General features: G+C 48.2%; 1 protein-coding gene across 1 annotated transcript in view; it reads left to right on the top strand.

Moving 5' to 3' along the window:
* Positions 1–15,327, top strand: part of sls (sallimus) — a 285,614-nt gene that overhangs the window by 39,512 nt on the left and 230,775 nt on the right. Inside the window, exons 23-28 of the mRNA XM_072287454.1 lie at positions 4,620–4,952; positions 5,036–5,176; positions 5,242–5,984; positions 6,517–6,889; positions 6,942–7,209; positions 7,803–7,833. Coding sequence (XP_072143555.1) covers positions 4,620–4,952; positions 5,036–5,176; positions 5,242–5,984; positions 6,517–6,889; positions 6,942–7,209; positions 7,803–7,833 — 1,889 coding nt within the window. The remainder of the gene's footprint in view (positions 1–4,619; positions 4,953–5,035; positions 5,177–5,241; positions 5,985–6,516; positions 6,890–6,941; positions 7,210–7,802; positions 7,834–15,327) is intronic.

The raw sequence follows: 15,327 nt of genomic DNA, 5'->3' as shown, positions 1-15,327 counted from the left end.
GAGCGTCGGTGCTGCTATAGAAACCGCACTCCAGGGTTCGATGATAGCTCTGGTTGCGCAAGAAATGCCTTTGCATATGCAGTGCTCCGAGAAGAAGAACGCCGAGGTAATTAAATTCAATTTTATTGATAAGTAAATTAATACAGAAACAGTAATAAACAGAAAGGGGTCCCAAAGTAAAAACTGCAGGCGGAACCCCTTACACCGAATTCATTTTTTCATTAGCACACTGATTGCACTTTTTCTATAATTTCGACCTATTTATTCGCCCAGAAAGAGCAACATTTGAGGGATAAGTGCTACAGGTATTAAGAAATGAGAAGGTAATTTTTGTATGCTCGGGAAATGTGTGGAGCACTGAAAGTTCCGCGGCACTACACATTTTTCAAATAATCAGCATGAAATAACGACAAAAAATTACGTGTGGGCAGTATATACTGATCTGGACTGCACCAAAAGTGTAGATGAAATAAAAGGTAAACGCCTTTTTAGCACCTCCAAATGTACATCTTAACTTCATCACTGCATTATAGATGTCTGAAATAACATAAGCCCACTCCGTATAATCTACACTCTTAAATTTGCTTTTGCAACGTTTTTCACTTCATATTTGTGCACATCATGATTATTGAAGCATCCGGGATGCTGGCAGATGCATACGACATGATACCGTGGTTGTTTACAATTATAGTAATTTCAAGCTGCAGGAAGAGAACCACAGGCATTACAGCATATAATTCCGAGTGGCATATCGCACGCACGCACGCACTCCCCCCCCCCCCCCCCCCTCCCTGCACACTACATATTGCCGCATACGCACACGTATCCAGAGCTTAAACGACCATTAGTTAGGTAAACTTCTGGTAAAATTATGCATTGGAGTTGCAGGGAAATGAGAATCTGGGTTTAGTTCAGTGCGCATATAATCGGTCTTTCGATAGCGCCGTGTCAGTGGGATGACTTCAAGTTGTCGGTGCCTGCAAAGACGAAGCGTTGCGCTCTGCTTTTGTCTCTACCACGAAAACGATGCTTAATCGTTCAACGGAAGCTACGCTGCTGTCCTCACTAATGTCAGCAGATACAAAGAAAAAAAGAGAGCACGGAAATATTTCGGGTCTGCTACAGCTTATGCCGTTTTCTCTTATGCATATACAGACACGGCGCTGCTGTTTTTTGATGGCTTCTTCCATTTCGTGTCATCACTCATCCGTTCCTTGTTCAGCTTCTCCGAATCTTGGTTGCTGGCGTGGGCTTACCTTTCCTCACGCCCATTCCTCTTCCCGCCAGGCTCAATCATCATTTCCTCAATCCGAACTCTGAACACGGTAACCCTAATGAAGCACAGTTTCACATGCAAAGGTAACCGTCGCTATCTTATACCTCAACTTAGGGTAACATTCGCACAACTACTCGGTGGTTTGGAAATTTTTCGTCACGGTAAGATTACGCAAAGTAGAATTTTCAGCAACGAACTTTAGGTAACTGTGCCGCCATACGTCATCGTATAGGATGCATGACACTGCGTGTCGCAGTGAATTTAAATGTGCACTACCTCCGTCATTGTTATTAACATCGATGTTACATTCAGTCATAGAGAAAAATTACCGGAACACACAAGTCCACGTGGCAGTTACAGTCAATATAAACGCCCGGTGGTTACCTTGAATGGTTAAAAAGTGCTCCCTCCGCAAAAGTTGGTCTTCACAGCGTTGCTCTGGTCAATTCTCATTATCATGCCTTACCATTTCTGTCTTCGTTCTTGAACCTTTGCTCACATACCTCAGTCGCCTGCAGCGTGAACAGTGAGCTCTATTAATTGCGGAAGCAGTTTAATGCACTTACGTAATTATCCTTTAGACGATATTCGATATCGCCACCCTATAAAGGCCAATACCACCCTGTAGATGGGCCTGTGTGCACCACAAATGCACGCACCACTTGGCACTTCTCAGCAAGCGTTGGGGCCCATAAAGAATGTTCGTTTTATACATTTCAATATGAAGCATATATACACAGCGTCTGGCGGGTCTTCTTACGTCGACACATATAGGTAAAGCCTTACGGCCGCACCCGGACGGCTACATTCAATTCGCGTTTACTCCTATATTCCCCACCCCAGTGCAGGGGCGCTATAACGTAAAACTATTCCAAACTTTTGTATTCCAATTCTGCAATCAGCCCTACGCGACTGGTTAAAAACTTTTTTGGACCACCCCCACTTCGCCTGGCTGTCACAGGACGTCACGAAAACCGCGATATCTCCCCATCTGATATGAGGTGTGCACTCTGATTATGCATGATTTGACCGAACAAAAGCAAAATAGTTATTTATGATTCGACGTCTTTTCGCCATTAGCCCTCGGCTACTGGTCAAAGGCTTTCGAGCTGCCCCCACTTCACCTGCCTGTCACGCGACGTCACAAAACCACAAAAACTATCCGCGTCAAAGTGACGTGTACGCGTTAAAGATGCATTAATATGCCGAAAAAAAAAAAACTGAGTTTTCTTTTGAATAGCCGCAGGCTGCCCCGTTCCGAAAGGAATAAAAGATGTCTGCCGCCGATCGCCCAGGCACTGGCTACTCGCACCTACCGGAAAGCATGGGTTTATTGGCGTATAACAAAACTTCTTGCGTGGCCGCGTAACGTTTTCGAGAACTTTCGGTACGTTTACGACCTCGTTCTGCCAACTCTTCTTTGCTGAGGATCCATTTTAGCGTTATTCTTAAGCTTCCGTTGCATGCCGCCGCGATTTTCGACCAGCCACCGCGAGTTAAATAAGGGAAAGCGGACCAATCGCAGACGCCGGCACCCCCCTCTTCGTCCGGTTATCGATTTTCAGTGCAGTGGGTAGGCCCTGTCAAATCTCTCTCCACTTGAGCATGCTCCTCGCCTCTTGCCAGCCAATTAGACAAGACAAGCCGCTCAGCGTAAGCAATGTTATTCGTTTTTGAAGCAAACAAAAGTGACCTCTTATGAACGAGGAGAGCGTTTGATTGGTCTGTTCAGACAACCCTGCGGGTGACCGCCCGATGCTTGCGTCGGCAGTTACGCAAATGTGACGTCAGGAGATTGGAATAAAAATATTTTGGAATTGATTTACGTTACAGGATCCCAGAGTAGCAAACCGGAAACTCGCCTCTGGTTAACCTCTCTGCCTTTCCTATCTGTCTCTCCTTATATATATATATATATATATATCGCGTTTACTTCCAAAAAGACCTCTACGGATCCGATACTGACATTTCAGATTGTTCCCGCTCGCTCTCAAATTAGGTAGATATCGCGACTGTGATTGTCATTTAAATTTTATGGTAAGCTTGCGGGTTCGGTCTGAAGTCGATAGCAATGACCAGTTATGCAATTAGATTTATTTTATAAATTTGGTGCTTCGTGTTTCCAGTAACAATCCCCATTTTCCCTGGAAACGTGTATTTTTCGCTCCGTTTCAGAGAAGCGCCAGCCAAAGCACTTCGCTAAAGTATTTCCTTGGCGTTACAAATTCTAAACATAAAAACGGTGCAAAAGAGAGACGTGGAATTTGGTATGTAAGTTAACCTTTCTTTTCGAAGTTATACTAGCTATCAGTCGATCATTGCTGGCAACTATTTCCTTCCCAAAATTGTAAGGCTTATTTCGAAGGGAAAAAAGTTCAATCAAATTGCGGAGTTGAAAGTTCCGAAACTGCTAAGTGGATTCGAGGGGCGGCGTAGCGGAGGGCCCCGTATTATTATTATTGATCTCCTCAGGTGTTTTAATGTTCACCCAAGGCAGGATACACGAGCATACTTCAGCTGTGTCTCCATCGGAATGACTTCTGCTTGGCACGGTCGTGCTGATGCAGGTGCAATTCCGTCTGCTGTATTATTCAGCTCATGCCATCTTCACTTAGGCTTTGGCATGTATAATAGAGAACGGCATGCATGGATCTGCCCAAGCATAGTAGCACGCCTACGAGCCATTTTCATATTTTTATTACTGCACTAATTGTCGAGCTATTGAGTATTGAGCTAGAGCAGCTCGTGTCAGGTGATCTAGTGTTTGATGACACCGCTGTGCGATTGCAGTTGGCGTGGGGAATATGAGCCAGCTGCTTCAGGTTTGTCAATGCCAAAAATAAATGAACGACTGAAATGGAGTTAGACGTACTGAAACGCAAGAAAAAGAAAATCTTGCAATGTCAGTCGCCTTATGGTTTGCTGCCATAAAGAGAAAGGTTCCTTTCTCCTTTTCTTAATTTCGTTTCGAGTCGGCATGCTACTATGGTGTTAATGTCATGGAAATAGCAATAGATAATTAATTACGATGAAAGAGATCAAAGCGGCTGGCAAATTACGTGGCTAGATATCAAGATGGCGATGAGAGCACTACGCAAACAATGAACAAGAAACCAAGAAGGTAACGAGGACACAACGGTGTGTTCTCGTTACCTTCTTGTATTTTTTTTCTTTGTTTGCGCAGTGCGCTCATCACCATCATGACTGAACTTTACCAACTCGCCTAAATCACCACGTTTATATCAAGCGCTGAAATATATTGCTTCACTCGCACGTAACAGGGGGGGGGGGGGGGATTCATGTGTGTGGAGCACGAAGCTTATATTCTTTGTCCATTGCGCAGGTAATTTGGTACCACAACACACAACCTATCAAGGAGTCCGAGCGGGTGCGACTTTTGTTCCGCGGAGACAAGTGCTCGCTTTTGTTCAACGGCATTGGCACCCAGAACGCCGGCACATACCGCTGTTCAGCGGTTAACCCTATGGGCAGCTGTTACACGGAGTGTAAATTACGTGTGCCGCTCTCCGCTCCCGTGTTTCTGGAGCCTCTTAGAGATGTGACCACGGATGAAGGCTGCCGTGTGGTGCTCACTGCTAAGTTGTGGGCGCCGGAGCCTCCCTTCGTGCACTGGTTCAAGGATGGCAGAGAACTGCTGCCCAGTCCAGATTTCCAGGTATGACAGGCGCTACTATTGTGGCCTTCGCGAGACTTTGATGAGCCGAGTCATTTTCAACTCATCTGCGCGCACCACTGCAGGTCAGCCACGACCCGGACGGAACCGTGAAGCTACTGATTCCCAAGGTGGCAGGCAACAACAGCGGCCATTACGAAGTGGAGGCCAGCAACCCCGGAGGACGCACGCGTACAGGCTGCAGGATGCACGTTCGCGAATCTCAGGTAGCCGCTTGATTGGGCCAAACTCCTGAGCAGGGCGCAAACGACGCTGTTTTCTTTCTGTGCAGAAGGCGGTCCAGGCGGCTACCACCACCCAGCTGGCGGTGTCGAGGACGTCGAAGCAGACCGTGTCCGTTTCCAAGAGTGGCTCGGAGCTGCGGCTAGCCCGTTCGCTGCCTTCCGAGCTGGTGGTGCAGAGTGGAACCAAGGTGTGCCTAAGCGTGGCCAGTGCGCAGCCGCCCGGTGGCCAGTTGACTGCCTCATGGTTTCGGTCGGGTCAGCCTATCACTGACTCACCAGACTTCCGGCTCACCCGGTCACTGGAGAACGTGGCCGGCACGTCACTGGCCGTGTTCAGTTTAACCATCTCTGAGGCCTTCCCTGAGGACTCTGGCGACCTTGAAGTGCGCGTGCAAGGTCCTAATGGCGTTGTGACCGCAGACACCAAGCTAGTTGTGCTTGACGAAGACGACGAAGGAACTGACAACGTGCAAAGGCGCGACGAGGGCATCCAGCAAGCGAGCGAGGTAAAAGTGTACGAGACAAAGCTGCCTCGACCGGGGCCAGGAGACTCAACTGGCTTGGCTCTGTCGGGAGACCTGCAAATGCGCGTGACTGAAGTGACGCATGTGAACGAGATGCCGCCGGAGGTGTCTGAAGAGACTACCACCAAAATAGTGGACAATGCAAGTGCCAAAGACAAAGTCACAGAAGAAGTTACCCGCCGAGTGACCAAGAGAGTCACTGAGATTACCAAGACCCAAACTAAAGAGGTGAGGGGTCCCTTGGTCTACAAATGGGAGTTTCGCAAGTAGCAGGCCTACCTGGGACGCCGTGCTTTCATTGCGGCGTCCCCTTCTAGTTTCCTCCTTATACTTGCTCGGCTCAAGGCTGGCATGGAGACTGTCCCACAGGCACCTTTTTTGTCCGTGCTTTCTGGTGGTGCTCTCCGTTGTGTTACCTGTCTGTATGGCTGCCGCTCGGAACAGAGCGCTCTCCTTCCTTACCCTTGGCCGCCCGTCCTTAAGTGTTTGGTGTAGCATGCTCGTCACAGTGCCTTGACCAAAACCGAGAGAAAATAATCTTCACAGTTGTAACGGTGACATGAAATAAAGCCATGCTTTGTGTTCAATATGTGTTGCATGTTGTCTCCTTCCCATCTGAGATGAAACGTGAGCACCTTGCACACACGTGGCTGTCGCTTCCTTGCGCCGCACGTAGATGGGCCTGCTGCTTGCGGCACAATGTACGTAAACCAAGCCTGGTGCACAAACGATCGCGAGAGCCTTTCTATGCCGCTGTTCGGGCGACAGTGGTTGATGAGTGGAGCATGGCCGCGACAGGGTCCCGTTTCCGTTGCAGCTGAGCACCAGTCGGGCCAGCCGCGCGGCGGGGCCCTTGGGGCGCGTCGAGCCTATCCCGGTGGCCCCGGAGCCCAAATTCGACATCCTGGAGCCCAAGTACGATGCCCCGCTGTTGGGCAGCAGGCCCATCCGCGCGCCGTCGCCCGTGCAGCCGGAACAGAGCCGACCGTCGCTGTTCGAGCCGCTCTCGGTGCGCACCAGCTTCTGCCTAGAGACGGGCCAATTCCAGAGTCCGCGCTCCATCATTCGCACCAAGACGGCCAGCCCCGTGTGGAGCCCCAAGAAGAAGGCCGTGGTAATCGCCGAGAATCCGGCAACTGGTCAGCGCGTGTCGGCGCCCATCTTCCTGCAGGTGAGTGGTGCCAAACACGCAACGACACGTGCCAGCGTCCCGGCGCTCGCAGGGTCCCGAGGACGTGTACGCGGCGCCAGGGCAGCCGGCGACGCTGCGCGCGCTCGTCACGGGCTGCCCGGCTCCGCGGCTGCGCTGGTTCAAGGACGGCCAGCCCGTGCACGGACCCGACCACGTGGTGGGTCAGCCGTCCGGTCCGGCCCCTTGGACCGCCTGGCTCAGTATCCCCGAGGCCTTCCCCGAGGACTCGGGCGTCTACGTGTGCACGGCGTCCAACCTGGTGGGCAACACGAGCGCCTGCTGCAGGCTCACCGTCTTCGGTCAGTTGCTGTCAAGGGCGGCCTATTCCGGGAGCGCCGCCGCCGGGCGCGCCCCGATCCGCGGTCCGACGAAAAAAGGCTTTGACGGCCACGCGACCGGAAGCAGGGTGTGGATCATACGGCGCGATGACACCGTGGCCGAATGATGCGACTAATCGCCAATACCATGACAGTGACGCCGAAAATACGCGCCTTAGTAAACACCGGTCGAAACCCTAGAAATGCCGGCCAGAAACTGCGGCCGCCCCCAGAAATGCGCTTCCAAAAATGGCGGCGGCGTAAGCTTACACCAGAGCAAAAATAGGCGGGAAGGGGGCGCTCTCCGCGTCATTTCCTGTCAGGGGCGCATGCGTCGGGGAACGGGAACGTCCCGCTAGCTAATTCGGGACCAGTGTCTGGAGATGCCTCTCCGGGCTTGACGCTCTCTAGACTCCGACTCGAAACGGTAAGTCCACATCGTGGACCGCTTTAAAGTCTCCCTGAGACCGGCTCGAGGCGACGTCAAAAGTGCTGGCCTCGCCTCGCGCGCGGTCCACTGAGCTTGAGTGCGTCTTTGACTGCGGTGCTCATTCCTACCACTGCTTGCCTTCCAGAAACCGGGATGGTCGTGCAGCCGGCCCACACGTAAGTGTTCGTCCTTTTTTCCACGAGCGAGGCTCGCCGTGCTTTGGCATCCCAGGTCGCCCTCGGATGCCTCCCGGGTGCGACCTGCGGCGCAAAAAATCACTGCGAGTCGGCGCGCCCCGGCTCCTTCGGCCGGTGTCTCGAAATAGAACAGCCGCTCGGCACCAGCTGGAAGTCCGGCGCTTGAATGCACCACGCCGATGCGGACGTGAAAAATACAGCATTCTGCGAAGTGATAGCGAAGGCACACTATTGCAATGCCGGCTCACTGCTTCTTTGATTGAACCCGAAACTCGGGACCTCTCTTCTTTTCTTCGCCTCTGGAGCTATACTTGCTACCTGTAATATAAGGTTTGCCGAGTTTCAGCTGGTGCTAGTGGCCTCCCCTCTTTTGGCACAGGTGTGCGTGTGTGTGTGTTTTGCTCTGTGGCGTAGGCGGTCAAAGTGATGCCACCGTGAGTTGGAATAACATTCTTGAGCAAAATATCCTGTTCGCATTTCAAAGGAGCCGTGTATGTTTTATTTGTGCGACCTGGATCCGCGAGAAAGTGTGCGATGTCTCGTTATGCGCAATTATACTAGCTCGTGCTTGATGAGGTGTCAGGATAGTGGTCATGCCAGAGCTATTCTTTTCCGCTCTCGAGTCCGTGCCAACGCTGCCGCGATAGGGTTCCGCCGGCTGTTAGCTCCTCTAGGAGACGGCTGTCCGACCTGCGTGCTAAAAAAAGCCGAATTGCGCAGCTCCACAGTAGTCTTGCTGTTTTGGTCTGACTGCGTCATTCCCTGACATCGTGTCCTGCTAGCTCAGCGCAGACGACAGGTCTTCCAACGGGTCCGCCATCTTGCCTCAGCAGCCCCTGTTGACACAAGCGAATGGAAACATGTTTTCGATAAGGAATGCCAGCAATAACAAACAAGACGTGGGGAGAAATATCTAGTGCAGGACATGATTTCATAACATGAGTTTTCTTTTCGAACATTCCTGCACAATACGGCGGCATATTAATCTTCTCAATATATGCCTTGCACAAGCTGCACTTAGTCAGTCCCGGAAAGTCAAATAACAGAGCTGAAATTAGACTGGCGTTGACCCGTTATTGTGCGCGCACACAGACATAGCATTCTGCAGCCAGTTTATGTTCAGCAGATGCAAGCTCAAATGTTTTACTGCGATTCTTCGCGAATGCAACGACGTAGCTCAGTCACGTGAATATTGCGTATTTGGCTCCCTTTAGATGATCGAGATGAGAGAAGGTGCAGTGTTTGTGCTCAGTTTTCTTAATTGAAAGAGAGTCCACGCTTAAACTGCCGACAGCGATTGTAATGACGCAATCGACTCATTATGATGTCGACAGTAAATAATGAATGTAATGAGTGTTCCTGGTAGCTTGTTGACAGCGGCATAAATATTGAGTTGGCCCATTGCGAAAGCGCATTTTGTCTCTGTCATTTACATGTCTTTGAGTTTACGGACAGAATTTGTTTGCAACAAGTGTGAATGACTTGCATTCATTATGATTTTATTGTATTCTCTTATTAGCTGGTGCACTTGTCTAAATAGATCGTACTCCAATTCTTATTTTCTGCAATTTATTTAAATCACGCATCAATAAGAAGTAGTATATGAGCAAGGGAACGCTGCATGTCTCCCGACTTGTAGTTGCTGTAGCGCCTTGGCCTGAAGAATGTTACAGGGTGTGGGTAGATCACCTTATCCGTTGGTCAATAAAGTTTATTCTATCTATCTATCTACCTTCGGTGCACCGCTACCCACAGATCGACGTAAATTTTGGTAATTCAGTTCCCGTCACGGAATAAAATCCCACTTCGCCTATGATTTGACGCTAAAGCGTGAAACTTGGCGCGCGGATATTTGCTATACTTGTTAATTTTATTTCTATTCTTTATTGCTATTTTAATACATTTGAGCTATGACGTCCCTTCCCTGTAATTCAACATCAAATTCAGCTCTGTGGTTGACGAAACGTGCGATTTGCACATAGCTCTTCCTGCGGTGGAAGCCGGCAAGAATAAGCTCCATAAACTGTTTTTGAAATGTTACCTTGGCGTTGTCAGGACAGTCGGCTCATGCTACAAGCCCTATGCCCCTGAGTTTGAGGATAGTTCGAAGCAACGGACGTTTGAAAGCTTTAGCCATTCCATGCTTGCGCTCTGCAGTACGGGGTTAGTTCGGAAGGGTACATCATACGGGTAGGTGTCAACGGTAGCCAGCCCTAGCGAGTTGATGAGCCGGACAAACAGAAAGGCAGTGAAAGAGCACAATAAATCTCTTGTTCCACGTGGACGCCTACACGCTCCAACTTGTATTGATTGAACTAGCGTCAGGTCGTAGGGTGCACTTTACTCATTGTGCACACGTGATCAGTTATTTATAGCTTCCACCGATGCAGTCGCCACCAGAGCGCAGACACTGAGTATCATCACATTGTAAATGATCTTGCCCGTTAAGTTTGGGCGCCATTAGCCTAATTATTTGGCCGCAATCTTATTGTGTCCAAGTGCCCATTTCAAGGGCTAAAAATGCATTACTTATTCGGTTTTTCTGAGAGCCGATCTTAGGAAGTCGCACAAAACTTAGTTGCACAAAAATTTATGGCAGAGTTCACTAGGTTAAAATTTTTTTTCTGGTTCATGACAAGCGATCGCTCACATATGTGGCGACAGTAGGTGTGCTCAATTATGTTTGTTCATTGGCCTGTTCGGTTTATCGAAAAAATGAAATTGAAATGTTCATTATGCTTTTTCGCTAATAAATTGGCTTCTTAAAAGCACCCGTCAATCATCGCACATACAATCTGATTAAACAAAATTATTTTTGCAATTTTAATGCGTTGCTACAACTTCTCGTTCTGCATTTTATGTCAGGCGTTCCATCTCTTAAATTAACGCTCTCTATAACCTGTGAAAGGGAATCGTAAGTGAAAAATTTATGTACTATATGATGTCCTGGGCCATGTTTGTACACACTATTTTTAAGAACCTAATTGGTCATGGTATATTCATTAAAATAACTGCGACGTAAATTTTAAAGGCGCTTCAGTCGAAAGTACACAGCGTTTACCGAAACCCGGCATAGCACACTTTACTGCCCTGCTGCACACTTTTGGCATTGGTGCTGGACTGCTTTAAGTACGTGGCAAGTGGTCGGCTCTTGGCTGAATTTCCCTTCTGCGCACAGAATCTCGGATTTTTTTCACCCCTTATACAGAAAGAAATCAGATTAGTGTAGCAAGATAAATTTGAGACAATCCTTTGGTCAAACAATGACATAAACATACCGATACACCACGTGTCATCGGAATGCGCAGTGTTAAAGCTTCTGTGCCGTCAGCAGTGATGTTTTTTGTGTATATATATGTATACCTTAGTAGAGCTTTACTAGCATTTCCGTACTACACAATAGCTGGAGCTAATTTGCTTCCACAAGGGGAGTGGCAACAGGCTCGTTTATTTATTTATTTAGCTGGCGACTGCTAATCACACACACATACAAATGGCTTCGCAATTTACAGACGCCCGAGTACTGGCCAGTCATTGCAGACAGGTTTCACATTTGTGAACAATAGTTAGGAGGGGGGGGGGGGGGGCTCTGTGACGTGTTGCACAAGAAAGGGGCCCGAGGCTGACGACTCGGCACGGCCTATAGGCCAATCGCGTGAGGCGAAACTAAACGCAAAACTGAACGCGCGTTTCCAAAAACGATCTCCGATCGCACCCCAGTTAGGTATACAAGAATAGCAGGACGGCGTTAGTACGGCGCAGACAATATACAATCTTCGTCAAGAAACGCTTTAACAAAAAATATCACACATCCTTCGAAATTTTCTTGCTGAATAATTTGTTGTAGCTGCGCTAATTATGCCTACAAGCTTATGCGCGTAGGTCATTTTTTTGGTACGACCAGCTGTTTTTCCAGTACGTCCAGACTGACGGCAGCGCCGCCGCTTCTTCATGACGTCACACTGCTCAAGTTGCCCACAGCCTAGGTGTCTACTAATAGGAACCATTTTGCAGTTTGAACCATAGATGAACTCATTTCAAGCTCTGTTTTTCATAACACTGAACGGCGAGGCACAGCAGGTAAGTACGGAAACGCGGCGTGCAACCTGTTCAAATGAGGGCTACGGTGCAAAAAAACTAAATTCGAATTGATGGTGTTTAACGCCCGAAAGCGACTAAAGCGCTATGTGGAAACGCCGTGTGGTGGTAGGAGTTGCTCCGGCTTAATTGTGGGCATTCTTTAACGTGCACCCAATGCACTTATTCCGCTCCCATGGGAATGCGGTCACCGTGGTCGGGAATCGAACCTGCGAACTAGTGCTCAGCAGTAGAACGCCAGAGCCGCTGAGCCAGCGTGGGGGAGTGTGCAACAATGGAGTGGCCAACGTGAGGCACCTCATACCGGGACAGCGATGGGGCGACGTTCCTTGCTCCTCTAGTCGAGTCTGAACATGAACACGCCGGCTAAGAGAAGTCGCGTTGCCACGAACGCTTTTTTCTCTCCAGCAGCCAACAAATCACTTCGCGCCGCTGCTGTAGGATCTACAGTTACAGGTCGAGGTAGCGGCAGCCGTAAGCTAAAGTGTGACGTGTTCGCTGTTGAATGGTGTTGCGGAACAAGGCCGTAAAGAGGAAGTGTAGCTGCACCGCTGTAAAAGAAGGTGGTAGTGGCGAGGGAAGGGGGAAGCGAAAGGCGAGCTCGCCACTTGGCACCAGCGCGGCATTTTCAAGATAGCAACATTGAGTAAGCTGGAGGGAAGGATTGTCGCTATGATCTTCCGTCACCACGGAGATAATGAAATCGAGCTGAAATTAGAGAGCTGGCCTGGTAAGCGTAGCTGTAGCGCACTTCCTAGAAAGCGGAATGTTGGAACACTGTCAGAGACTTCGTACTACGAGGGCCAGCCGCCGTGAATGTCGGGGAAATGTGGAATCACCTTGGCGGAACTTGGCGCAGCAAACCTTCCGTCCACACGCCTTCGGCGATCACCGGTGACACTGAACACTACGAATTTCTTTTTTCACTTGATCATCTCTTCCTGGCGCACCCAAAATGAGCGCTCCGCAATTCACACTAGGCGCTCGGCTTCATCTACTGTGCCTTCTGCGCGGAATATAGTCACCTGCAGTGCTTTCACGTCATAGCTGTCATCGCCGAAAAAAAAAAAAAAGACGTGATCGCTTTTGTGACAAGTAAAATTAACTGGATGAAGAAAGCTGAAAGATTGCCACGAATGCTTAAGTGGAGATAAAACATCACTTCGCTTGATTCAAGAAATGTTGACTACTTGGCGATGTAATACATTACCTTAGTCACAATGCCGTCCCCGTAGCTGCACTCAATTGACGTCAGCTATGGCCGAGCGCCGTATGGTTGCAAAAAAAAAAAAAAAACCCACTGCTAATACGCTTCGGAGAGAGAGAGAGCGAAACAAGTTATGAGGCGACAAGAGAAAAGCATCCCAGATAGTTATATACAACGGCGAATCAGAAAGTCGTTACTCCTATTTCTTTTTAGCCAAATTACTGCTGTAAATTAAAGTAAAAATATCCATTTCCAGCGGTGGACCTTTCTTGGACAGGCCCGGCCTTATCTGTCGGTAGCTCCGCGGCATGGCGCTGCTGTCAGTTGTTAAAGATGGCAGTTGTGCTTCACACTTCAACGGCGTACGAGCAAAGAAGTGTGATTCGTTTTGTATGGAGCAATGGACGAACGCCCATCGAAATCCACAGGAAAATGCAGCCCACGCATGGGGAAAGGTGTTTCGGTCCACTGGAGAAGTTCCTGGCAGGGCAGCGATTCACGTGCATCGATGAAGCCAATACAGCAGTCCGACGGTGGTTCCACACTCAGCCGGACGAATTATACCGCAGTGGCATTTCAAATTTAGTGCTGCGATGGGACAAATGGGGGGGGGGGGGGGGGGTAGGGGGGTCTGGACCGGTGTGGGGACCATGTGGAAAAATAGTATAAGGTAGGTGTGTGCCTGTATGCGCCTTATTTGGCTAATAAAAAATAGGGGCAAAGATTTTCTGATTCGCTCACGTATATATAAAAAAAGAAAACTCCAGTTTTATTCAAATTTACGTACGGCTGCTAGTTTTTAAGTAACGGACGCACAAATCTTTAACTAGCACGTGAAGCTTCAATTTTGTAACCAGCATACGGCTTCCCTGAAGATATGTAACAGTTTTGAAAGTTTACTGAAAAAGAAAAAAGCTCCCCGGCTTGCATAACGAGTACACTAATACATTTGGGGGGGGAAATTTGACAGCTCACGACAATATATAAGTAAGGAAAATAAAAAAGGTGTGGTTGTTCTGCGTAATTTTGCTGTGTACACTTGCCGCTAATGATCATTTCAATCCATTTGAGCAGGATTAACAATTGTTTAGCACTGTTGTAAACGTTGAGAGAAGAGTAGCATCTCTGAGATAGAATGAAAGATAGGCTGGGGGGTTGACTGAAAGAGCGTCCGGTCGGCAATCCTTCACCAGGTAACACGGAATGTAGCGGTTACTTGTTCTCTTTATGGCCCTTTTGAGTAAATATAAAAAATTTGCTTCTCCAGCACATGAAGGATACCCTCTATCTATTCGGAACTACCATCCTTCGTCAATCGCACCACATGTCTCACATTATCAACATATTTAATTCGTGTTTGGAATATACCGGTGCGAAAGTTCTTTAGTAGAATCCAGTGGCAGTTCCTACAAAAAAGTCTTATTTCAATGTGTCAATCAATAATGTAATTACTGACGCGTTTCTTAACGTGTCAGACACATGGAAGTTAAGAGCACTTAAAATAGTCACTTAACACGAAAAGAAAGAAAATGTTTATTTATATGTAATAATGAAGTTTTACATAAAACAGTTTGTTCTGTCCAACTAAAGTAAAGACAGCGGTAAAGAACGACTATGAGGCGTGGCAAAGACAAATATTAAGCCGTGTATCCATAAGGACGTGTATGACATACATACCTCTTGAATACCGCGGATCAATGATTGGTTGATTTGAACGTCGCGACACAAAACTGGAGCTATGACAGACGCCGCTCGAAGAGCTCTGTATTAACTCTGACCACAAGGAGCTTTCAAGGTGCACCCAGTTCTCAGTGCACGCAGTTCTATATATATATATATATATATATATATATATATATATATATATATATATATATATATATATATATAAGATTTAGAAATAGGAAACATGCAGGGGTTTTTCTGTGCCCAATACTCGGGCCTGCGACCGTCAGAATCTTCAGCTGATAACTCAACCACGCTTCGTTAATCAACCTTCAAGTAATGATTTTGCGGAACGTGTTGCCTTTGCGAAATTGAAGCCAGTCGGTGGTAAAGACGTTTCCACTACATAGGAATCCTGAGACAGGATCACTTTAGTTCTTATGTTATAGATATGGCGTGCTCTCTGATTATACGTAAATTATGGCAGGCTGTACTCGACTTAC

Source organism: Dermacentor andersoni, chromosome 1, assembly GCF_023375885.2.
Source record: "Dermacentor andersoni chromosome 1, qqDerAnde1_hic_scaffold, whole genome shotgun sequence".
Lineage (NCBI taxonomy): Eukaryota > Metazoa > Arthropoda > Arachnida > Ixodida > Ixodidae > Dermacentor > Dermacentor andersoni.
Note: the sequence above shows the minus strand (reverse complement) of the source record. Positions and strands in the feature narration are given on the sequence as shown.